Here is a 26,158-nt window from a genome sequence, read left to right as displayed (position 1 = left end):
AAGTTTAAATAGCTTTTCTTTTCAAACACTTGAGGTAAATGCCCTTTTCCCAAGGTTGTCTAGCATCTACACCTTGAGATTTCACACAGAATTTCACCAAATATACTGTAAGTTCTCAGGGACCTAGCTTTTTCTTTTAATTATCTTTCTTTGTGGAAGTGTCCCCTCCACAGAAGTTAGACCCCAGCTACCTGGAAGTTCCTTATTATTTCCTTTAGTACTGAAGTTTCAGAAAAGCCAGAGCATAACAATAATAAAATAGCCCCTGCATTTCTTAAGCAGAACACCCACCAAACAACGCAAGAAGGGGCAAGTATAGTTCTGCCCTTTATAACCAAGCAGCAGCACTTACACCTTTTCTTGTGTCCTAGGGGGAACCTCAGACACAAGGGTCTGCCTACATAAACACTCAGGTATAACATTTATATTCTTTACAATCCCAAGGGTGCAAAACCCCAGACCTGCTGTCTGCAGATACAGACAACTGACATTCCTATCCCACACACCCTGTTGGCGTGGAAGACATAGCCTTTGTTTTTAATGCTTGGTGTAGAATCCAGCTCTGGAGTAAGCAGCCTGCTCTCTTGTGTGCTCAATTTTTTTCCCCATTCTCCATCCTACCACTAGTCTGTAGCTAGTTCAGGGGAAACACAGACCAATGTGTTCCACCAGCCGTATCACAAGGATGCACATTTCGCAGAAGTGTTCCTATTCCTTTGTCACCCCCTATTCTCATGTTCGTTTAGCTCGTATGTCTTAGCCCTTGGCCTGGGAGTACTGCTTTCGGCACTTTTTTAAATAAAAGGGCACAACACCTGCCACAGTACAAAGGCTGGAGAGTCTTGATATTAGTGCTCCATCCTGCAATCAATTCGCTATTGGTCCGATTGCAGAAAGCAATATCCTTCCCGTAACAGCCACTCCAGTTTGGTAAATCAAATAGCTGAAGAAACACGGGTGTTCATTCAGCCCACAGCAGGCATGTGCCAAATCCACCCCCGAGCCCATGCAAAATGCTGATCAGTCCACAGCCCACTGGTGCAACATACTTTTCTTTCTTGCACATTGGAAATTTGCTACTCAGAAGCTTTTTTGCTTTAAATAAATTAAAAAGGCAAAGGACCTCCTGAATACAGTCAATACTCACAAATGGAAAATATCCTTAACCTGACCTCCTTGATCCTTCCCTATGCTACTGTATGTATATGCATTAAAATCAGCTCTCATTTTTATGTTCTAGGTTTCAGGCCCTCTATAATAGCTACAATCCTCATTATTCAAATGTTGTAGTTTGCCTCTATGCTTTCTGCACAAATTCTTTTGGTTGTGTTTTCCTGGTTATGTGCAATTTCACACATCCAGTGTCTATAAAATCATGGCTTTCGGCACTCCCCGTCATCTAGAAGTTGCTGCTTTCTACCTGAGACAGGCAGAAGGGCTGTTTTATGCCTACAGTTCTCCTATAAGTGACATATGTAATGTTTTAGAAAAAAAACCCCAAAACCTAACAAGTCAGATGAAAAGGCAGAAGTTGATACTGCAGACAGACAGGCTGGAAAGGGAGGGAGAAGCAGGATTAGAAACATCTCCAAAACTTGAGACATTGACACATTATGTTACGAATTTAGGATACACCAGCTACTCTGCCCATAAGTTCTTGTGCAGACATTTCTCAGCTACTGTCCCTTATTTCCCTATCTTGCTGAAAAGCATGGCAAATTTGCCCACATTGGGAGTGAGAATGGAGTAGCTGGGGTGCTGTATGTTATGCTGTGGTTTTCTGTACCCTAACTCCCCAAGTACACGTGCCCAGACTTGCAAGAAAGATCAGAAACAGGTGTTGTGCAAAGAGTTAGGTAAACATCTGCCAGCCTTGCCACATGCATAAAGGCCTTACCATTTCATCTACAGCCATAGGTTTCTCTTCCAAAATGGTTCCTACCGTCACTGACTGTGCTTTTCCTAAGCCTTGCTTATTAATGAGGATTCCCAAATTTGCATTTCTTCAGCAGACTAAGGACAGGGGACATAAGGTCTAGGGACACAAAGAGGTCATTCATTCCTGGACTGCTCCCTGATTTTGAAAGAGCACAGACTAAAGTGTCAAGAAACAAGAGAAAAGTGTAATATTAAAGTAGCAGTGAAGCGAGGGGAAGGACAAGTTTATCTTACTTTCTTGGACCTCCCTAGAACAAGTGCAGAAAAAGAAAAGGCACAAAGCAATGGTCGTGCTAATACTATAAAGAAACATGCTCAGGATCCACAGAGCCCTGACATACCCTGTGAAAGGAGCTTGAATTAGACAGTCTCCTCTTAAACGAATGCAATTGCTACGTGGACTTTAAACACTGAAAGAAAGACGAAGATTTTGTTTACTGCAAATACTTTTTCATGTACCTTAATGCCCAAAAGTAAAATAGAGGCTGGATTTATTCTGAAACATGGTCAGGAATTTTAAAACAGGCTTTTGTATACACAAACAAAGGGAGCATGGGAAACAAGAGCTTGGGAGTTACTAAAATGTCAAGGATTACGTTGTACCAGGTAAAACTGAAATGTAGCAGAGGGACTCAGTTTCATAAATTAAATGTCATTGCTGATGGGCACAAATCATATAAGAAGGATGGTAAGGGAAACAGAGGTGGCACTTTGTCAGATGCATTTATAGCTGCAGCAAGATACAGTTCAGCTGCAAAGAGAGCGGTAGTAAAAAAATAAAGAAAATAAAGAAAAACTTAAGTGGACATCTGCTACAGCCTACTCCAGCAATAAGAAAGCAGGAATGAATTAGTCTCCCTCAAGGTACTCAAAGCCACAGGACACTGTACTTGTGGGGAATTTAGCTGCCCACACATCTTTTAACAAGTACCGCCAAACATTGGCCAAAGATGTTCATGTGTTACATGGAAACCTGCTCTAATCCAGACAGTACAGGTTCTTGACAAATAAACAAGAAAAATCCCCCAAACCCAGGAACTGTAGCTGAAAAATTAAAAGCAACACCAATGAACAAACTATCTGAATGTAACATAGTAAAGAGTTTATTTGTTTGACTTAGAAAAGGTCTCTGGCATAAGTCACTGGACACATATACATTAAATATACAAATGCATACCAAAAGAAACCCAGAAGGCACACATTCAGCCAAGAGGCTCATTCAGAACCACTCACCATTTCACGCCAGAAAGAAAGAGCCACGAACCCCAGCTTCGTTACTCTCTGTCCAAAACCAGGACTGCAAGTGTAGGCCCCATGGTACCACACAGATCAGCAAACCTGGGCTGACAAGCCAAAGAGTAAACGAGGTCCAGAGAACAGACGTCCTCTTCGGATTGTCCAGGGTCAGGATACAGATGCCAAAGAGAGCTAATCCTGTTCTTTAAAATAGCAACAGAACAACAAATGTCTCCCATCTTTCCCGCCCCCTTGGGAGGTTAGTGACTTGGTTGCAAGAGGTGGCATCTTGGGCAATGACCAAATGATAGCTTATTTGAAGACTGCTGTAGGGACTGCTGTACCTTCAGCCTCCACTAGCAGACTTTCAACAGAATTCATAACCTCTGCTCCTTGCCCCTCTGCCCCCCAGCACCATCAACCACATTTTGTCAGAAGAGTGATAGAGATTCATTTTACAGGTCACAGCCTCAGGTTTCTAGCACTCATCAAGAACCACAATTAGCAAAACTAGTCAAAATAAATGTGGTCACCTCACCCAGACTCAGATCTGTTGCCATAGGAGCAGCCAAATAGTCCAAGTTCAGCTGATCTTATCTTCAGGGAAGAACAAGTTCCACCAGAATATGAAACATCCATTCTGGATCAGCAAGGCTGCATGCATTCCCAAAGCGTCACGCCGAGTTTAAGGAGCAGATTCATATCATGCAAGAGAGCAAGTTTGCTCTCTCAAATTAAGTAATTAAACAGTGCGTGATAAGCCTAAGGAATTCTACTAGCCCCTGGAGTCAAGGCATGAGACTTCTGTGACAGGGGAAGGAATTTAAAAACAAGTGAACGCTACCCTTCAGGAACTGATGTGGCAACAAAACAGAAGACAAACAGATGAGAGACTCTCTCTGGAAAGGAGATCCTGTTAGTTGACAAGATTAAAGAAAAGTGCTCTCATATCCGTCATAGGAAAGAGAAAGTAAAGCACGTTAATAAGTAAGCACAGAAGGAAAGGAAGGGCAAGTGAAATCAGCCTCTCGGACTATTTGTGAAGTCACTCCACCCAAGATGAAGCAACAGACATAAAAACAAAGACAGAGGGGACTTCCTGGAAAACCTGACCATATATATATCAACATGGTACTAATTAGTTAATTAACCTATTGCACAATTAAAAAATAAATAAATATTTTAAAAGTCTGGGAGAACAAGGAAGCACCAGATGACAATGTTCGTATCAGAACGAAAAGTGGAACAATGTTGGCCTGATAAATTTATCTCTGATCTCTGCTAACAAAGTGAAATAAATACAAGGAGAGGAAAAAAAAAAATCTCCCAAACATCTGGAGAATAACGGAATTATGGCAAAATCAAGCCATTTCAGAAAATCCTACAAACATACAGCTAGTAGCTTTTGGCATATGAGCCGTACACCTGAAGCCAACAGGATAACTCATGTATTAAGTTACTTCTACATCCAAGTGATGGTGTCACTTCCAACACCTCTTTTCTCCCACTACCAGGAACAATTTTATAAAACACTGCTGATAATAGGAGCTGACAGACCCAGCTGTGAAACTACAGCTTGTTCCCAGAAGGCTATACAGAATAGCTATATAGAGTAGCAAGCATTTAACCCACTGAGTGAGAATGAGTATGTTTAACAGAGGGCACAATACCTTCGGTATTTTAGGGTCTCAAGACATTCTACAGGGTAAACTCAGAGTAAAACAGACCTGCTTGCCATTCAAGTTAAATACACTTCCAGGAAAGACAGTTAATCAATCAATCAATCAATCAATTGCATTTCATCATCAACCACAGACAGCTGTTTCAGTGTAACAACCACTACTGCAATACAGCACCTAGAAGAGTCTTTGGAACAGCTTGTTCTGTGTTGGGAGCGCAGCTGTTGCCTTTGCTGTGAATTCCTTGTGCAGTGAAAAACCCAAATGGTTTCTCTAAACAAAAAGAAAGAAAACTAAACCTGGGTTTTTCTGATGTCTGAATAGTTTTTTGGCAAGTAGGTATGTTAGTTTTCAGGTGTCTACTTACAATTAGGATTTATTTTTCTTAGGTATCACAAGAGGGCTTATTTATGACAGCAGAGTATGTAATTTAGATGGCAAGAAAGCAGAGTGAAACATCAATCCACACACTGAAGAAACAAAAACAACTCGCTTCTCCACTCTGTTAGTGGGTACAACTGGAAAAGGGCCAGTGAACAAGAGGACAGAGGTGTCAATCAGGTCCCATACAATGAATAGCTACGTATACCACGAACCTGCAACTTAGAAAAAGAGATGACTGAGGACATATATGATATAGGTCTGTAAAATTACAAGTGGCAAGGAGACAAGGAATAGGGGTGGTCGTCACTACATCTAACAGTGGAAGAATTAGGGTCACTTGATGAAATCATCAAGAAAACCATTAAAACAGCCTGACAACTGTTCTTTTTCATACCACACAATGAACTCAGGGTTTGTTGCCACAGAACACTGTGGAGGCCAAAAGTAGAAAAGGATTTTTAAAAAGGGACTAAGTGCATTCATTAAGGCCAGGTCCAAAAGGAACTGCCTGTTCAGAAAGTCCATAGACTTGCTGGAACGGTGTCAGAGAAAGACCTCTGTGTACAAGCTTTGTATTTTATGCTTCTGTGATCACCTGTTACTGGCTATCCTCAGAGACACGACAGCAGATGAGATGGCCTTTGGTCTGATTGCATGCAGTGCTTCTTACGGATCAAAGCTCTTGATTCTGGCATGTTTTAGAGTTTGGAAAGGTTAACTTAAAAAAAAAGGAACATTTGAAAAGCTTGTATGCCTCCTCTGCTTCCTCTTTCAACCCTCAAAGATGTGCTCCTTAATCATTCAGTTTCCATGAATGGTAAAGTATTGCTGAATTAGCAACAAACAGGAGTTTGTAACAGCCACTGAAGGCTGTGTTGTTGCTCCCAGATCCTGCCCAGTCCCCCTTACAAAGCATTTCTGCTGACCCAGTCTCAACTGCAGGTTAAACATCCCCCTATATTCCATTTTTTCTCTTTACTACATTCTTGCTAAATCACTTTGTTCGACTGCTATATTTATGACATGGAACAGTTAAGATACTAATCTGTTGGCCTCTGCTAGCTAAACCCTTCTCCCAGACCACTCATTTCTGTGTGGATAAGTGACAACAGGAATCTACAGGAAGACTCCTTGTGGACAAAAGGATAGCTATGCTGTCTGTAAACATCCTTATTTCACCCAGAATTTGCCACTTCGATTGGATTTAGCCTTCTAGCCAGTCAGACCAATACATTTCTGCAGTGCAGTAGAGTAAACAATGCAACACAGTGATTCTGAGTCTGTAGCTAGACAGACTGAAGTAGCAGCACAAGTAAGTCAGAAAATCTCCTGCATTTATCTGGACACAGAGCAAGCTCTGAGACCAGTCATCACAGTTGTTTTTATATATAAAATATGTGTGCACACAGACATATGGACTAACACATTCATCACTAACCCTCATTTAAGGGACCGACCATCCAAAGTCTACGCTTCACCCAGTAAATGTGCTTTAACTGGGGGTGCCAGGTGCATCCAGGACCACGCAGTGGCTTTACAGACCACTGCATGAGGACATGGCTGTAGGTTCAAAATCAATCAAGAGGTTACTGTTCCAGCTTTTTCAGTCTTCAGTTCTCCAGACAATCCTTCCCAATCAAGATAACACACAGGTAGATTGTTTGTTTTTATCGCTCGTAGTGGAGTTTGGACCCAGGTTACCTGGAATGAAAAGAAGTTAAAGTAATGTTCATGTTAAGTAAATAAGATAAAGTATCCAACCTGGATAAAGTTTGGACTCATGCTTCAATCCTCTCTTGTTATTTACTATACACCTTGTGTTAGACCTACATTACTTAGCACTCGTGGGTTTTTTTCCTACTACTGTGAAATGAAGAGACATTAAAATAAGAGCAAATTCAGAATATACTGTGGAGAAAACCACTGGAGAAGTATTTCCAGGCTTTGGCCTGTACCCAGGCCAGCTTCAGTGGTATTCTCAGGTCCCAGCTGGCACTGAAAAACACTCTGGCCATGACTTGGGCGGGAGGTTTTCCAAAGAGTGAGGTATGAAAAAAAAGTCAGGTCATCTAATCCATTTGATCCCCACACACATTCTCAGTAGAGGTTTTTTCACATCCCGTTTTAAACATCTCAAGTGCCAGTATTTCCACCATTTCCTTTGCAAGACAAATCCTGAGGCCTCAGGGTCTCTCACTTAAGTAGCACAGTATGCTGCCCCAATTTTTTATCATCTTAGTTTTTTTCATTGCTCACTCTATGGATTTCTTCTGCTCCTAGTATCTGTACTTTTCAATGCTTGCACTGCTGTCTGATCTCCTTCATTACAGCCAGCTGTTGGTCTGGATGCCCCAGCACATTTTTTTCAAGCACTATACTAAAGTGTGTTTGCAGAGGTTTTTGCAAGTAAGGGTGCTCGTCTGTGCTCTGAGCTCAGCAAGGCTTACATGACCTATAGCCCAGGGCAGTACGTACTGAGAGGGGCTGCCACATGGCTTGCAGTCACTCTGAACAAGGGCAGACCCCACTCATGTATTTGTACAGAAGGTAGGTATATGTGCATCTCCCAAGCAGTTGGAGGCCGTGGCCAGTACAGAGTGAGAACAGGGAGGGAAAACTGTCACAGGTCATGGTGACATACTACTGAGAAGTCTCAACTTTACTAAGATGAGGGAGCTTTCAACCCAAGCACTGCCTCTGAACTGGGCTTCAAGCGAATCATTTTTCACGTCACTCTCTTGCTTGTAGGTATTTGATCAATGTTTTCCTCACCCATAGGTGATGGGGAAGAGAACAGCTCTCTTCTCTCCCCCTCCTCTCCACCTTCTTCCACACTGCAACTTCTTGATCTCCACATGGGAGTCTGCACTGCAACCTGCCCTCACTGTTGTGGCTGCTCTGTATGCTACTGCCTCCTCCCCACATCTCCTCATGGCATTTCATTCTACTTCCTTTGTCCCTCCTTTGACCCATTCTGTATGTTACCACTAAGTTTATCATTACTCCTATCTCCTCACCACCCCGTTCCCCTCCCTGTCTGTATCACATTCAAGACCCTCATGTTTACTTTCAAAAGTGTCTGTGCTCCTGTACTTAATCTCAACTCTCCACTCCTTTATTCTTCTCACTTTCTACTCATCTTCTGACCTTTTTCTACAGATCCCACCACAGTTAGAGCAAACACCCTCCTTGTATGTACCCAACAATGTTCCCCTCTTTCTCTTTAGAAAAGAGGCTGAAAATTCCAGTTACCACCCGTCCATGATCCCACTTCGGCTGAAAAACACTGGTGATAACAAAGCAGGTGTTTCTGTGGTATTGCAGTGCCCAGTGTAAATCCCATTTCTTGTTGCAAGAAGCACCCAAAAGTGAAACACAAAATCCTGCTATTAAGTATATGTGTTCTGCAACCAACACTCATGAGGAACGAAGGCCGATATATGGAGCAACTCAGGATAGCAGACCCTTCTGAACGAGCCCACTTTGCTTCTTGCAGGGGAGAAAACAAAACAAAAAGCCAGCGCCTTCGAAAGGCACACAGCTTTCAAACCCTTGCAGTATTTCCCAGAAGCTGCACACAGACGTCAGTGCCTTTGCTGATCACAGTCTGCCCAGCAGCAGCTTAAAATTAACAAGATTCTGGTCAGGTTCAGAGCTGCTGCTGTTGTGTTCCTAAGCGAGCAACAGTGAAATTCAAGAGTTGTGTCAATTTGATGATGTGGTTTAAGAAAGCCTTGTAAGACAAAGCACAGTCTCCATGCAGTGTGCTAGGACAACACCTCAGGATGTTAATTCAGACACTTAGTTTGGGACATTACTATCTGTAGCCCTTGTATTTTCCAGACTCCCAATTCTGACTTGTAGGTATCCTTTTCTAGCATGTAAATACTGAGTCAGATTTTCAGACTCTGTCATGGAATGCACTTTCATCACTTCCCTTCCCAGTTCAGATTCTCTTCATCACCATCTGCTCTTACAAGACTGAACCTGACCTTTAGCCTGCTTGAATAATGTCTTTCAATTACTCTGCAAGCTACTCGGGATGTAGATCTGGTTTCTCTATGCATTTGCAAGGTGGGATGTGTCTCTGTGGTACTACAGAATTAATAGTGACTTTGAAGGATGTGTGCACAGGCAGGCCCACAGGGCTTAAGTGTGCTGTTTAATCTTTACAAAAGGTAAGGGCAGCTATTTCAAACTGTGAAGCTCTGAATAATTGCATCCTAACCTGACTGCATACCAAGCACCTTCTCCCTCCTTCATTTCCACTTCTTACCCCCCTTCTGTCACCCAGAGTATCACAGCATCAGTTTTTACTAGACCTGCTCAAAGACAACTTAAACTTTTAAAAGGAAGTCAGTCCTACAGTTACCCAAGAACAAAGTGCCTCCTAATTTTATCCTGAAGCTGGAACTCTATTCCATGCCCATGTTCAAGAATTTTTTTTAAATCCTAATGAAGCATGTGCTACTGATCAAGTAGCTGCAGGATCTTCTGGTTAACTGATTTTTTTCTTCTTTCTCATGAGTCTCCATCTTTCTAATGTGCCCTCTACCATCTCTGTTCACATGCCACTTTGGGACCATTAGACTAGAGAAGCTTTCTCTCAAGAACAGTGATTCAATTCAAAAGCAACACACAAGCAGTGATCTTCCTCCAGCCTTTTACAGCACCAGATGACCTAAGTCTAAAACCGTACTTCAAAAGCTGTGGAGTCTCCCATGGCCACCATGAACAGGCATTCTCAATTTGCATAAAACCAAAAAATACTTGCATGGACTCCTTGGAAAGACTTATCAGGTCAGGAAGAGCACAGCGGGAAGGCTGGTGTGCTGGACCTCTGCGCCTTCCCTGCACCTGTTCTCAATTCTTCCTTCCCCTTTATTGAAAGAGGTGGCAGCCCTCAGGAAGTAGCAGTGGCAATAAATAAAACCTGAACATAATAGCATGATAGTGTCTTTGTGGAAATGGCCCAGACCAAGCATCAGATCGTCTGGCACAGATCCACCGTGTTAAAAAGAATAGTGACATCCCTGCTGCCCTGACTGTGCAACGCCCCAGAAGGGCACAGTGCCCCACTGTTCAACTAGAGACATCAATGTCTTTCGTGCCTTAATCTGGGCCTAATTTCATCATGACATTGTGGGAATGGTGGGCTGTCTGCTTTAAAACAGCTGACAGTGAGAAACGTAGGGAATCTCTGATATTGTAAAGTGCTGACAAATCAGAGATTACACAGTTCTCTACTTCTGTCACTAGAGGGTAGTGCAAGCCCTCAGGTCCAGTCCTCCAAGAGGAAATGTCCATACATCTCCCTATAGGTCTTCACCGATTTTGTTTTTCCTGGCTCTGAGGAATGGGGCCCAGCAGCACATACTGTCTGTGCTCAAGACATAAAGTGGTTTGGAGAGAGGACCTCTTTAGACTAGGGTTTACTTCTGCCTCCCCAAATGCCAAACGCACATCCTAAAATGGGTCTACTATGGTCTTAAATAAGCTATCCATGCCTTCTTACAGTTCCTCTCTCTTGTGTTCATTTGGCATTTTTGAGTCTGTCATTCATTCAGCCAGAAATGTTTCTAAGAACCTAATCAATTGCTGTTGTTGACCTTCCCAATACCTTGCTTTTCTTTTTGGTTTCAGGAAAATGTCTTTCCATTTCACATCATGGCAGTCTCAAGGGAATTCAGTCTCGCCACACCTGCATTTCGTATTCATCAGAGCACAGAATGGTCTCTGGCCATACAAGTTGAGGAGAAATTTTCTCCCTGGAACTAGTTTATTTTCCTGCTGGCGCAGGATGTATTGACACCCAGCACAGCTCACTGAGAGAGGAAGACAACCAGGCTGAATAGTCCATAGATTTACTTCAGTCTGACAAAACATCTAAAACGTTGGGAATTCAGCTATGAACCCATAAATTGGGAGAAATCTTTATCATTTGTGTCTTCAACTGGATGAAGCCTTGAAAGGACTTAGTGAAAATATCAATCGTGTTAGCAAAGAATGAAAAGTTGAGATCTAGTACTTCTCCATAGCCTCTATTTTCGTGACCTTCTCTCCCATTTCAGAAGGTGATAAAGGAGCAAATTAAAAACGCTTCCACCCTCTCCTCCACTCCTTGCCCCCTCACCTCAACATAAACACATTTTCCTCTCTTCTCCACCAGTAATTTGTCACAGTAAACACACCTGAAGAAACCCAAATGAGGAAAGGAGGGGTTTACACTGAAAATCTGTCTGCACTCTGCTAGCCACTACAACAGTGAACATACTGCTGCTGTTTATTAGGGCAGTGCACTTGATGAACCGTACACACAACCTGTTTTACACAAGGAGACATTCACCTTTCTCTCCCTTTGTCCCATGCCCGCTTGCTGAGAAGTATGAGAAAATATTTACATGAGAAGTACCAACTTTACAATAAGACTGCCATTAAATTGCCTTCAACTTAAATTGCCTGTATCATTTGATACAACTTCTACTCTTCTTTGATCCCACTCATTTTAATATAGAGGAAATAATAGGATCTAATCACAGATGCCTACACGGAATATGTTTGCACCAATCAGCCAAACTCAGAACAAGGGACACAGAAGCAGAATATGCTGGTAGAAGAGGTTTTACCTGAGATGCCTCCAGTGCTCCGAACACTGGCATGGCCAATGCTGAGCCGCTCATATTCCAGCTTCATGTTCCCAAGGTCTTCTCCTGAATGTCCTTCACTGGCAAAAGAATTGGCCTCAATGCTTGAGCCTGGAGACCGTTTGGCCTTGCGACTGAAAAGCCCACTGGCAAACCGTTTTCCTTGCTTTGAATTGGCCTGTGCATCTTCTTTCTTCACGTCACGAATCGACTCTCTGGATTTGGATTTATTTTTCAGGTCCATGTGGAGCCGGGAGAACAGTTTCTGAGGGCTCCGATTCAGCTTGTTCAAGTTCTCCAGAGGTGGATCAATTTCTGGGAACTCTTGCTCCAATGTGACTAAGTCATTCAGAAACTGATTTAACCGTTTCTTTGACTCACTTGTTTCCTCCTTTTCCATGTTCCCCTGATTATCCTGCCTGTGTCGTGAAGCCCAGAGCATCATATCACCACGGGTTGCCCCTGCCACTAAACCATACTTGGGGTTAATGAACTTCCGAGCCACAGTGGAGGAATGAAGGCCTGGCTTCCCAATTCCGAGAAGGAATGGGTTAGCAATACCCAGTTCCTTGTAGAAATTAACTTCCTCTGAGATGGCATAGAGCTCACGAAACTCAACGTCAAACATCTCCACATGCTGTCCTGTCAAGACTAGCAGGATGTTTCTGTCGATGTGGCAAGAACTCCATGTGAAGCTGAGAGTAGGAAACAGAACCAACATTAGATTTTGGGGTGCATACTTGACCCAGCCCACCTAACAATATCTGAGACACTACATGGGAATACGTAGCATTGTGCCATTTGCCCATATGTCCTTGCCAAGACAGGTCAGGATAGATGCATGAAGCTCTTTATTATTGTTCTTCATTAGGCGTGCAGACCAGACCTGGAAGAAAAGGCCCTAAAACTCTGAAGGACAGTATACCCTTTTAAAAAAGCAACACTGCATCAACAGGAGGAGTCTCCAGACTGAAAACCTCACTGAAGAGAACTCAGCACAGTGGCTGGTGGGGAGTCCTTGCAGATCACCACCTGATGCAGCGTGGAACTATCTCTAGCCCACTGAAATAGTCCACTAGCATGGCCATGTTCCATTCTCTCAGGAGCAGCTTGTGCTCTATGCCACCTTCTCTGTCGTCCCACCCCAATTTCTACAGATCCCACACAGATTACAGAGGCTGGGATAAGAAAAGGAATGACATGGGAAGAAGACTCTCAAGCAAAGCCACAAGCCATTCTTTACACAAAGAATGTAGCATTGCCTTAAGCAAGAGCGACCCACCTGTATGATCCAGTGGCCACCTTTTCACCATCCACCATCAGGAATCGGGATGCCAATGTGCCTCTGATCTTCCCTGCTGGCATGTAGAACCCAACTCCTGTCACAGAACGTATGCGGATGTTCTAACAGGGAGGTGAAAAGACAAAATGTCACAATAAATAGGGCAGAGAATTAGATAATTGCCAGCTCCAAGTCTTAACATGTCACTCACATTATCTCACTACTTCTGGGACTACAGCTCATTTTGTATCAGCCACCAGAAATCAGAAGGGCAGCAGAAAGGAAAGCATAGTGCCGTAAGACCTGTTGTCATCCCCTGTCTATGCAAGTCACTCTCCTCCATCAGCTTATAGCCCTGTCCCATGGCTCAGCATCTTTGTAACCCTGCCTGCTGTCTTCAGCTATTCATCTTAGCCCGCTGGCAAGACAATGCTTTCAAAATCAAATAATCCTCCACCTCCAATCCTGTGCTGTAGCTCAGAAGGCCCAGCCCAGTTCAGGGGAATGAATCAGAGGAAGCTCTGAGTCACGTCTGCACTCTCTGAATCCTGATCCCTATTCCACGGCACTCGTGAGCTCTTCTCCAGATTATGTTAGCAGGACCACAAAACCAAGGAACTTTGCAATACCTGTGCAGTGCAAAGGACACAGTTACTTGGAGGCTACTGTATGAGACAGGTCTGTATTAGGTTCTTTTTGTGCTTGTGTTCTGATTCCCAACAACACATGGCTTGACAAAACTGGCCAAATTAGAAGACTGGACAATTTAATTATTACAGAAGAGAGGAGGAAACAATTCTATTGCTCAAAAGATAGATGTTTCCTGTCTGTTATAACAAAAGGAGAACCATGACCTTTATAATTTTGCTAAGAACCCCAAATAGTTGCAGTGTCCACCCAGATTCCTCACTGTTCAACGGAGAGTGAAAAAACACAGAACTTTTTTTGAACAAAAGGAGTAGGATAAGTGTCTTTACTGATGTCCTGAATAGATCAGCAAAGAAGAATTTCTGAAGAAGAGGAAAGAAAAACTTTTCATTAAATGAATGGAAGTAGTTAGAAAAAGATAATACCTCTCCCCAAACCTCCCATCTCACACCCTTTGGCCAGCAAACCTACAAGTAATAAAACAAAGCACTACAAGGCACAAAGAAAACACAGATTTAAGGTTACATGATTTTCAACAACAGATCTCTGCCTGCACTTACTGTAAGAATATATTTGCGCATTGGACTGAGTGTTATTCTGCTCATGGGTCCTGGCTGCATGAGGCTGAATTGCCAAACTGTCTAACATGAAACACCCCGCCCCCCCCCCGCAACCCCAAAAGCATTGATTGTTAGTATAAGTTTAGAGCAAATTATCTTGTTGCTCTGACACACAAATTTAGACCATTTTCTTCATTCCACCATCTGTTTCTGTAAGAATTCTTTAACAATGAAAAGCTGAAAGATATTGTCATCTGGAGTAATAAATCCAGGGTTCGGAGTCAGATAGTCCCAAGTGTAATCACAGTCCTGACACTATTCCCTGTGATGTTCTGGGAAAGTCAATTCACCTTTGCCTCATTCCTCCCCCATCTGCAGAGCAGGAGAATCATGAGGATTTGGCTAATGCTAGCACAGCCTCAGATCCCACAAAGAGCTAAGTCCTATTATTATAAACCTCACTGACAGCTTAAATATTGATAGGCTATAGAAATCAGCATGCAGAAATGAGTGATTATAAGAATGAAGATTTCTTTCAAAACACATTTTTCTGAATATAATGCTTACCTTTGGAATCTGCTTCTATTTCCCCCACTAAAATACAGCAGTGGCAGTACAAATTCTGACTAACAGTAACTGATGATACTACTATTTTGCATTCATCTATTGCTTGATCTGTCTGGAGTTCCGTGTGGGCATTAGCTAATTAATGCTCCCAACACCGCTGAAAGTATTATTACCCTGTTTTAAAGATGAGGAGCCTGAGAGAGAAAAAGATGAAGTGACTTGCTCAAGGCCTAGCAGTGAGTCATATGTGTGGGATGCTGAATGCAGGTTGGATAGAGCACAGGAGAAAGGGTGCCCTTTCCAGTATTTAGAATAACATTTGTAGTTGGCTGGCTGATCACCTGAAATATTTTTTTTTCCTTGCTGAGTAAAGGTGCATGTGGGATTTGCCAAATCATGGAATATTGCCTGCAAGTGACAAGAAGTACCTCCGTTCTTCAAATCAGTCAACAGCTCTGACATGTCATGTACCTTTGTGAATCGAGAAGTATCAGCCTGTGCGAGCACAAAGTTTCTTAGCATGTAACAAGTGTGGATTTTATTGTGTTTGTATGTTACATCACCTTCTTTTGGTGGAAAGAAAGCACATTTGAATTTCTGCAGTAACTGAGCTACACATAACACTCAGAAAGGCACAGAGGGGATAGAACCAAACAGCTGAACACATAAACCTCCTTGAACAAAGTAGGCACAGGAGTGCATAAATACATCTTGAAATGCAGAAAACAAGCACAAAGTCATATAAACATCGAGTCACTTAACAGGTTATTTGTATAATGTTTTCTGCCTTGAAGGATCTTGGAGCATTTGTAGACTGATATATCAAGTTGTACAGAGGAGGAACAAGCCTGGGTTCATGTACTGAAGACTACACAACAGCAAAAGAGGAAAGACAAATATAAATGAGGTGAGATTGCAGCCATTTTTTGGCGGCACTAGTGTTACAGTAGTAACAAATATTTTGAGTAGAGGACCAGTTAGTTCACCAGATAGAAGCGAGCCCTCCAGATCTGTATTCTTGCAGAAGCCTGCTTAAGGTTTATCATATCCTGGCTTATGGAAGCTGCAGTCTGCATTAAATTTCCCCATTTCCTTTGCACAGGCTTGCACCACTCCTCATCACAAACAGTGACTAACATCTCCCTGGCAGCAACTTAATACGGACTGGTAACAGTCAAGCCTGACAGAGCATCCTAATACAAACAGTGAAGGAATCAGTCTTTCTTGCTTTATTGTGATGCACTTTTAAACCTCATCCTGAATCCACAGAAAGTTAAATTAGACCCAGTTTAGAAAGTCAGTAATAGGTTGTGTTGTGAATGACGCTTAGTCGTCACTTGACGGACCTGGGCAGTAGTGCTCACAAGCTGGGGTTGAGTAGGGGGAATACACGAGACAGACCCTAAAGGGAAGCATTCTAAGTACTTCCACCAGGGAATCCTGTGTGTACCTTCCCTCTTACAACAACTGCTGATATATATGTTGCAAAGCAAGCAGGGATCTTTATTTCAAGTTGGGATGGATGGCATGAACGACCTCTATAAACTAACAGATGTAAAACAGATTAAGGAGAGGCAACAGACAAAAGCAGTAGCTGATAGATGACAGTGACTCAACAGTCCCTTATATTGACTGTGTTTTTCAAAATGTGGAGATCCCCTTTCCGCTGTCCCTGGAAAAATCAGATCCCTTCAGTCAATAGAATCTGTTGGGGTAGCTCCTGTCCTTTGTTTTCTTGTACTACTGCTTCACCTGAGCACAGGGCTGAGGGGGAGGCCCCAGATGCCCATTATTTCCCATCCTAAAATCCTAGATGGAGGTACCACAGAAGGAGGATAGAGGAAGAGAGATACAGGATTCATGTGGACAGGACCACAGTAACAACAGTAAAGGAATTTTTCTTATTCATAGTCTGCAGATTCTCATTTCTGGTGATCAGACCTCCAGGTCAGAGAGATGGGTGGTAGCTGCTCATCTTACACAGGGACACAAAAGCAGCCACAATCTGGAAGCAGCCGCCAAGTAATGCTGGGAAATACTGTGGACTTACCCTATATGTTTGCCCTGAACAGTTTTGGAAAAGGTGTGCTTGTTGACAAAATAGTAAAACTTGCAGGTATTCAAGTAGAATAGGATGGAATGCAGCTAGCTGGACCTGGCCTGCCAAGGTCATTACTGGGTATTATTTATTTAGGTCTTTGCAAAAAGAGAGCCATGTAAGCCCCCATTTTCAAAAGGTCACAAGCAGCCTAGAAGAATTCTCTAACAGATAACTAAAAAACCAACAGCACTGTACCACATTACATTCAGCTTCTCCCTCAGTTGAATTAGGAATCGATGAGGAAAGACATGAAATACTGAAATGAAAGTCCAAAAATTTCTTAGGCAGAAACTGCTAAGAATTCCTGGAGTGAGGGGAGGAACTCCTTACATGGGAAAATGAAATGTAAAAATTAACATGAAGGTGAACTTCCTGCAGGTAACTCATTCCCTGCGCTTGCCTGGAGCTCTAGGTGAACTCCTTCTTTGAGCAGGAGTGTCTGTTACTGGGGTCTTGGTTAGCAGAAGCATGGGGAGAAAGAGAACTCATCTAAAAACTGGTGAGAACACTCACCTTCAGGTCAACAAAAACAGGACTTTGTGGGGCTATGAGAACTTTGATTCATTGTGATCTCTGAAGAACACTCTTGTGTCAAACATAACAGAAGTCTGGCAAACCATGTCCTGTAGGTGCAGGAAGCCATATGACTCATACACACAAGACACGCTCTTACTAACATCCCAGGATGAATGTGCTGATGGTTGAATTTAAATGCATTTCTAGTGATCTCTGGCCTTCAGACAAAAATTGAGGTTTTCTCATTTCATGCTTGGAGTCAGTAAAGAACTTTTTGTCTTTGCAGAGTGAGGTACTGTCTTCCTACAGCAGTTTCCCTCCTGTGAGACTGTCAGCAGATCATGATACCTTGCCATCTCAAAATGATACAATAGCGAGGAATTTTGTGAAAATGCCCAGCACTGTATGTAGACAAAGGGCAAAATCCAGTGTTAACAGTAAATCTCCCTGTATTAGGACCGTTGAAGTATTCACTCTGCATTGGATGAACAGGGCAATGGAAACAAAAGGGCAGGAATCACAGAACAATCTGAGCATCTGGTGATGACAGAAGACAGAATAAGCATCCTGACCCTGCAGCAATGACAGCCCATGGTAGTGTATCATCCCTCTCTCTCTTTCCCTGGGATCAGAACTTGCCTCTAAACCTTAAAGTTACACCTCACATTGCTGCAACTTTCTGAGAAAAAGCCATCCTGTAAATCTTGCACAAGCATTCCGACGGAAAGGTGGGAAGAAGGGCAGGAAGGAAGAGTATTCAACTCCTTTGCTGACAAACTGTGGCCCACTGGTGAAAATCTTTTAGAAGAAAGCAAAATGGTTACACAAAAAGACAGTGTAAGGAGAGAATGTTTTCCCTGTTGCTGAAAATCTGTAGAAGAAACTCAGATACCAAAGCAGATGTCAGGAGAAAGATGTCATAAATAAGAAATGGGTGAATGATGAGTTAACTGCACTAGAATTTCTCATTCTTCCTCAGCAATTCCAACATCCTCCTGGTCCATGTGATCAAGCAAGGCAGGACAAAATCATTCTGCCTGAACAAGACCGGAGGCCCAGCTTGCTTTCTTGCTCTAAATCTGGGTCTTCAACACTAAAAGTTCAAAACAACCCTCGATACATCACATCAATGAGATGGGCGTGGGGGGAGTCCTCAAGGGGAAGCCTTAACCTTGCTTGAGATTCCTTGGGTATCTAAAGCCTGGTGTCAGGGGAATCGCTGTATGATGATTTCTGCCATACTGACCCAAGCAGCAGCATAGATACATTCAAGGCAGCCTTGGGCAAGATACTAAGAGGCCATCTTCCTTGAGAGGCAAATGACATGCTTCCCCTTACAGGAAGACTCTTCCCAGTCCTTCCACAGTACCATAGACAGGAATAAACTGCATTGACCTTAACAAGATTAACTAAAGCCTTAGCCATACTGCAAAAGGAATACAACAACCTTAAGGGGAATTTAAGATAGAGTATGAGATAGCTGGGAAAAGAGGGGAAAAAGTTGAAGGACAGCACTCTGTGGGCTGGAGCTCTGCAGAAGAGTGAACAACTAGGCCAAAGAAGGATGTTAAAAAGTTCTTCTCAGTGGACCTCCTTCAGCTCAGCTTGTGTTTGGACTTTTTTTAGCTGAAGGAGTCTAATGAAAAACATAGCAAGGGCTGCTGTGAGAGAAGGGAAGCACAGAAGGGACACAGAAGAGTCTTCTCCTGCTTTTGATGGCATTAGTTCAAATTCTGCCTCTTTGGGAAAGGATAACACAACTAGGCTGCTGCAGGACCTAGTCACTGCTGTAGCATGTCACTGTGATGATTGGTTTTGGAGTGTGAAGTCTGTGTAGATATCTACGGAGAAAGAGGTAAGAGGAAGAGCAGAAGGGGACCGCTTACTGTTTAAAGATGGAGAAGGCAGACAAAAGGGAACTCACCTCTCCAATAGCATTGCAACTTTTTCTAAAATGCCAGGGCATCTTTTCATTCACTCTATCCAGGAGTTAAAATATGCAGTACTGAAGGCATCATTCCTGCACATGATGACACGGTGAGAAAAGTACTGGGAAACAAGTACTGGAGCAAGTGGAACGATGTGTTTGGGTTTGTGTGGCGGGGCTTTGTGTAGTGGGGAGGGGCTACAGGGGTGGCTCCTCTCAGAAGCTGCTAGAAGCTTTCCCGGCTCCAAACTCGGACCTGCCTCTGGCCAAGGCCGAGCCAATAAGCAACAGCGGTAGCACCTCTGGGATAGCATATTTAAGAAGGGGAAAAGACTGCTAAAAGAGAAGAGGAGCTGCAGTGAGGAGTGGGATGTGAGAGGAACAACCATGCAGACACCGAGGTCAGTGAAGGAGAGGGAGGAGGTGCGCCGGAGCAGAGATTCCCCTGCAGCCCATGGAGGTTAATGGCAGAGCAGAGATTCCCCTGCAGCCGTGGAGGACCCCACGCCAGAGCAGGTGGCTGGGCCCGGAGAAGGCCGTGACCCTGTGGGAAAGCCCACGCTGGAGCAGTTCATGGAGGACTGCAGCCTGTGGAAAGGACCCCACACTGGAGCAGGGGAAGAGTGTGAGGAGTCCTCCCCCTGAGGAGGAAGGAGCGGCAGAAACAACATGTGATGAACTGACCGCAACCCCCATTCCCATCCCCCTGCGCTGCTGGAGGGGAGGAGGTAGAGAAAATCGTGAGCAAAGCTGAGCCCGGGAAGAAGGGAGGGGTGGGGGGAAGGTGTGTTTTTAAGATATGGTTCTATTTCTCATGATCCTACTCTGATTTGATTGGTAACAAATTAAATTGATTTCTTTTTTTTTCCCCAAGTTGAGTCTGTTTTTTGCCTGTGACCATAATTGGTGAGTGATCCCTCCCTGTCCTTGTCTCGACTCAGGAGCCTTTCATTGTATTTTCTCCTCCCCGTCCCACCGAGGCAGGGAGGAGTGAGCGAGCGGCTGCTTGGTGCTTTGTTGCTGGCTGGGCCTAAACCACAACAAACTACTGCTGTGATTTCACAGTTTTGTACCAAACAGACTTGAGCCTAGGCCACAGAATACCCCTGAAGCTTGAAACAGGTCTATTATAATAATGTCTGTATCTTGCTTTCAAAGACACCAGAGGAAAGAAACTTCCATCTCTGTTTTGGAGAAAGATGAGAAAGCTGCTCAGCTGGATGTCTTTTTTGATGAAGTCCAGAAACTCAGAGCAGAGTGGTAGTTCACAGGAGCACTGTTCAGATATATGCAAGTCATTTTCATCCAGATTTAAGATGGTTCTCCTAAATTGGTTAATATAGGCCTCAAAATTCAGAGTTTTTTGAGTTTTGGTTGTGGATTTTTTTAAACTATTGAGTGTTTATGGAAGATCTGCCCTTCCTCCAGGCAAAAAGGCACTTTTTTTGCCCCCGCCACTGCTCAGAAGAACAGTTGGATCACAAGAGGGGCAAGTCTGGCATCCCATAGGTTGTTTCCAACCTAGCAACATTTTCAGTATTTGGAACAAGTCTGTAGTAGCAATAGTGACTAAAAAACATGAAAAAAGCAAGGAATACAATACTAACTATAAACACACAAAGGATTTCAGTCTGTATGTAATGGAATGAGATCCTACTGAGGCTGCTTCTGCCAGCCAAGCTAGGCTGACTACTCTGCTGTGCTGCATGCACTATATGAAGGCATGCTCTGATACGGAACTGGGGAGCAGCTATGCTCCTCAATCCCTTATGTTCTCAGGCAAAGGAGGACTACAAGCTCATTCACTCCCAGATGATCACTGCTGGATAGGAAAGTCTTGATTTCACAGAGTATATGTGTCCTATAACTGGGATCCATGCAGACAACAACTCAAAGAGCTACTCTGGACTCTAGTTTGAATCCTTGCATAGGAGACCCACAGGAATTTCCTCAGACAATTTTCTTCCCAAACAGGAATTTTTAGGTCACAAGAGCCAAGAAACTACGTAGACCCCTGTCTCAGGTGAAAGGCAAAAAATCCAAATCTTTCCTTCTGTATTAGCAAGTCACTCTCTTATCTCTCTATGTTCCATCAACCCCTGTCTAAGTGCTGTGGGGTGACTTGTAGGGAGGAAGAGATGTGTTTGCCTGTCCAAGTGAGTTCCAGGATTCATTACAACTGAAAAAGGCCACTGACCTGCAGGAGATAATGGTTCAGTATTGAATATCTTACCCGGATCTGCAAGTCACTGAGGTCAAGGCATCTGCACATTTCCAGGAAGAGCTTCACACCCTCCTCATCTAGGATTATATAGACTGGGATCCAGCGCTTATATGCTGCATCAACAATATCGCGGAAGATGTCCCGGTCTGTAAATACATCCATGACCACTGCAATAATCTGGAAACAAGAAGACAGTAGACAGACAACTGAATAAAATATTAGGAACTGAAAGGGAGGCTCATCACATTGGTGCAAAACAAAGGAGAGCACTGATACCAGAATATGGAAGAGGAGGATATAGGGGAGACAAAAGTACAGGGATGTATGTGCCCAAGCACTACCAATAATCTTGTAATTTTCTGGCTTGGCTCCTGCTGCATTTTGGAAGGAACTTAATAAATGTCTTTGAGGGTTCTCCTTCTTCTAGGGGAAGACGGCTTATTTCAGCAGCCTGAGGAATGCCAAAGCCAAATAGCTAGTTTTTCCTCTGTATCATGAAACTTTCATTGCTTCTGTAAGGACCCACTTAAACAAAGAAGAACACTGAAAATAGATTGAAAAAGAAGAGTGAAAACACAGCTCTAACACTTAATCAGAAGGTGAGTAATGTAAGAATGAACGCGCAGAGGAATCAGAGAGCCTGAATCCTCAGCCATGGTGCACAGTGCAGACAATAAGAATTTTATTTTCCTTTTTTCCCAAGTCCCTGTGAGAAGTCTGCTCTCAGGGCTGGCTTCCTGAGGAATGTCTTATGGACCTCAAACATAAACACCTCATATTTGTCAGGAAGGGACTGGAGTGTGTGTTCAAGATTTGGAGGCAAAATGATCGTTCCCTCTCTTCACATGTACATTTTTTCTGGTAGAAAACTAATCCCTCTTTCCAGGCATAGATTTTTACATTAAAACAAACGGTTGTACTGACGTGACAGACAAGCCTGAACATTCATAGGATGAGTAACAACAAAACCAAGGTGGTTATGGGCAACTTTAATGCTGATCTTACATGTTTTGTCTTTCTCTCCCTTTCTGTATCTTTTACACCATTAGAAATACCAATTCACTTTTCTGCCTGAAAGAATTATTCTCCCCAACATTTGAAAGGTTATGAATGAAGGGAACTACTGTTTTCCTAGTCCTGCTGGGAAACATCAACTTGCCAGGTCAGAGCTCTCATGCTGACAGTATGCTGGGAACAGAGTTGCCTAAATTTTAATTTCCCAGGCGCTTGCATCACAGTGACAAGCCAAGCTGTGCTGGGGACGCCACATACAGGTGTGAAAGGAGCGGAAGACTGGGTCGAACAGTAGGATTTTCTTCACTTGAAGTTTGGAAGAGGTGCAGCTCAAGTTGCAGGAGCCCCCTATGGAAGGGGGAATAATTATCACCAGAGACCTCTTTCCTTTGAAAAATGCCCTTGAACAAATTGCTTTTGGGAAAGTGATGCCACAGTAAATGTCCCCCACTGTGTTTGCTGAGTCTCTGCTTGTACGGCCAACAACAACCAACACATCTGCTCCGTCAGGCTCCTTCTGTCAACAGTGCTTACACAAGCTTTTCTTTGTTAGAAAAAGAAAAAAAGGGCTGACATTGTGTTTATGCTCATCATTAACATGTAGGTTCCCGATACAGGTGAACTATGGTGGAGCTACGTTATACTAATAATAAGTCCCTCAATAACTTCTGCTAGGCAGAACTGGATTTCAGGTCCTGCCTTGGTTCTCACTTCCCAGCACAAAGCAGCAAGATGCAGGGAATGTTACCAGAACCTCTGAAAATTAAAATACAGTGAACTTGTGCCACTTTATTCCTGAACAACAGGCAGATTATAATTAAAGGCATGAAGAGTTCATGCATTAATTCAGGCCTGTTATGCTCCCTCTCCCCTCCACACACTGTGGTATGGATGTAGTTATTTAGGAGCAAGAATGCCACATAATATTCATTTGAAGTAAGAACATGCACATAGGGAATTGATCAAGAAGAGAGAGCAGAAGTGTGAATTTGTTTTCTTTCCATCCCCTCCATTTGCAATGAGTCCAATGACTGCAGAAATTACACTGTGTCCTGGACAAACCATTAATTGTTAGTACTGGCCCTACAATATGAAGGGGTGGTTTCCTCCGGGCTTTGGGGCCCTGGGTCAGTTCAGGCTTCTTTGCAAGACTGTGGACTAAAACCATGAAAACTGCAGTCCTGTAAGAAAGGCAGATGAGCTGCCTTGCAGATGGTGCTTCCAAGCCAGCAAAATGCGCAGTAGGCAACCCCTGTTGTTATGTTAGTCTTCTCAAACCCCTGCCACAGTTGGTGATCTGTCAAGATTACCTAGGAGCGTTCCCAAATACAGCAAGTCAGAGCATGAGTGTCTACCCCTGCAAGAGGTTTTCCCCATTCCTCTACCTATCCCATGGATAATAAACTTATCTATAGGGCCCATAGGCGTGCCTAGCTCTTCATCAGTATTTAAAGATTGGCAAGCATTAACTTGCCAATCTCATTGCAGCAAGGTAGCTTAATTAACGTGTTTGTAAAACATTGATGATAAGCCACCCACAGACATGTGCCACATACTACTAGCATCTGCTTAGACCCCCCTCAAAAAAACCAAAACCAACAAAACCCCACTCTCATCTGCTGAATGAAAAGCTGCTACCTGGAGACTTTTTTTGCCAGTGCCAGCTCAGCTGAACACAATAGGCACAGTTATCTATGAAAAGGACCATTAAACACTCAAATGGCTGTTAAACATGAAACCACCTTTGGGCTGGGAGGGGCACAGTTCATCCAGTCAGTAAAAAAATAAAAATCTACAAAGGAATTAATTACTTTTAGGTGCCAGGCACAGCTATCAAAAAGAGCAAAGTTTCCCACTCCTTTCACAGTCTGTAGAGGCATTTGCAGCAGCGCAAAGAGGATGTGAAGTCACACTAAATCGGAGTCTAAGGATTTTACAGCTTCTGGCTCTTCTATACGACTGATCACACCAGTCGCTGAACAGGATTACGGGGTGTGCACATATTTCTGTGAGCAGGGAGCTGAGGAGATCACCTGCTGGATTAATGCGTCTCTGGAAAGTTTTCTGTGTTTCCCAGCTGCTTTGGTTTTAACAAGTCTGCAAAAGTTGCACGTATAGTGTGTGCCGGCGGGTGGGGAGCAGGTGGAGTAGGAAATAACTGCCGAATTAGAAAGCAGAAAAAACAGAAAGCAGCAAAACTAAGAGCAGGAATGAAGTCTCTTACGCTGTTATCCCCTTTCCCCAGGGGAGATGTCAGCTCTCAAGGGGATCTTTTCCTGGGTGGTCTTCCCTGGAAACTTCACCCACACCTAGAAAAACCTTGTCATTGCCCGCACCTATTCAATGCAAGCTCTTGTAGCATCATGGCTGCTTTGTTTTCTTGCCAAAGGTGCCCTGTCACCACTAACAGTCCTTTCCAGCCAAAGACAGATAGGAGGAGCAGCCGCGTACTGTTTGGACTCTGGCTGCTTACACTCCAGGCTGGATGGCATTGAGACCACAAAAAATAAACCCAAAAAACACCATCCCATGAACAAACTCGCTGCTCTGTGTTTAACTAGGGATACCTGCATGTACAGGAGGGGTGGCTGTAACAGCATCACGACCTGTCTTCCCCTGAGCGAGGGAATAAGACTGGGACAGGACAAAGTGAACCATAGGTAGAAAACCCCAATTTGGGGGGTGGGTGTGCAGGGGTTTAACCCCATCCTGGGCATCAGCTTTGGCAAACCGTAACGTGACTGGCAACAAACCGCAGAAAAAGCCCTGCCTGGTGGACGCCGACCAGCTGGAGGGCCAACACGCTCCTCCCGCTTTGGAGGTGGCCAGCGAGGAAAGCCCGGCCACGGCAGTCTCTTGCCTCCCTTCCACCCCACGTGCCCCCCAGCCAAGCCCTCCGCCCAGGCGTGAAGGCGGGCAGGGGTGGCCCGTCGAGGGCGCCCGCTTCGTGTGGCGGCCGGGCCCTACCTTCTGCGCCTGCTGGATCATCTCCCGCACCACCTCCTTCAGGTGGGGTGCGCTCTCCTCCTTGCGGGGGTGCGTGAAGAGGGCCACCCGGCTGATGCCCCGGTAGAAGGTCTTGTCGGTCCAGCCCAAGTCCAACGGGGGCACCTCCGTGTCCGAGCACTCGGGCCAGTAGGCCAGCGAGAGGGTCTCGCCACTGGGCCCCCGCGCCACCTTGCCACCCTCCCGGGGGTCGTCGTATCCCCGCCAGCCGCCCCGCAGGGCCTGCAGCTCCCGGCTGGACAGAAAGTCGCGGAGCTGCTCCTTCCTCAGCGCCTCCCGGTAGGCCGCCTCGCCCCGGGTCACCAGCGCCTCCAGGGCCCGGCGCTGCTCCTCGCTGTAGTAGAAGCGGGCCTGGGCCTCCGTCACCTTCTCGTTGACGTGCGACTCGTCCAGCAGGAGCACCTGGGACTCCGCCATGCTGCCGGCACCAGC

General features: G+C 44.2%; 1 protein-coding gene across 1 annotated transcript; it reads right to left on the bottom strand.

Moving 5' to 3' along the window:
• Positions 1–6,695: 6,695 nt before the first annotated feature.
• FAM83F (family with sequence similarity 83 member F) lies at positions 6,696–26,158 on the bottom strand. The gene is made up of 5 exons (XM_050914905.1): positions 25,688–26,158; positions 21,716–21,883; positions 13,164–13,285; positions 11,864–12,576; positions 6,696–6,938 (listed from the first exon to the last, which is right to left on the bottom strand). Exons 1-5 carry the CDS (start codon positions 26,141–26,143, stop codon positions 6,874–6,876), a joined length of 1,524 nt encoding a protein of 507 aa, XP_050770862.1. The 5' UTR covers positions 26,144–26,158; the 3' UTR covers positions 6,696–6,873.

The sequence above is a fragment of the Gymnogyps californianus genome, chromosome 1, assembly GCF_018139145.2.
Source record: "Gymnogyps californianus isolate 813 chromosome 1, ASM1813914v2, whole genome shotgun sequence".
NCBI lineage: Eukaryota > Metazoa > Chordata > Aves > Accipitriformes > Cathartidae > Gymnogyps > Gymnogyps californianus.
The sequence above is the reverse complement of the archived record's forward strand: the minus strand, read 5'-3'. Positions and strand labels throughout refer to the sequence as shown.

Bases quoted from the DNA above. Each gene is read 5' to 3' on its own strand.
- FAM83F (XM_050914905.1), bottom strand. From the start codon at position 26,143: ATGGCGGAGTCCCAGGTGCTCCTGCTGGACGAGTCGCACGTCAACGAG. The intron at 21,884-25,687 runs GTAGGGCCCGGC...TCTTGTTTCCAG, and splicing joins TGATCCAGCAGGCGCAGAAG to ATTATTGCAGTGGTCATGGA. The intron at 12,577-13,163 runs GTGGGTCGCTCT...TCCTACTCTCAG, and splicing joins GTGGCCACTGGATCATACAG to CTTCACATGGAGTTCTTGCC.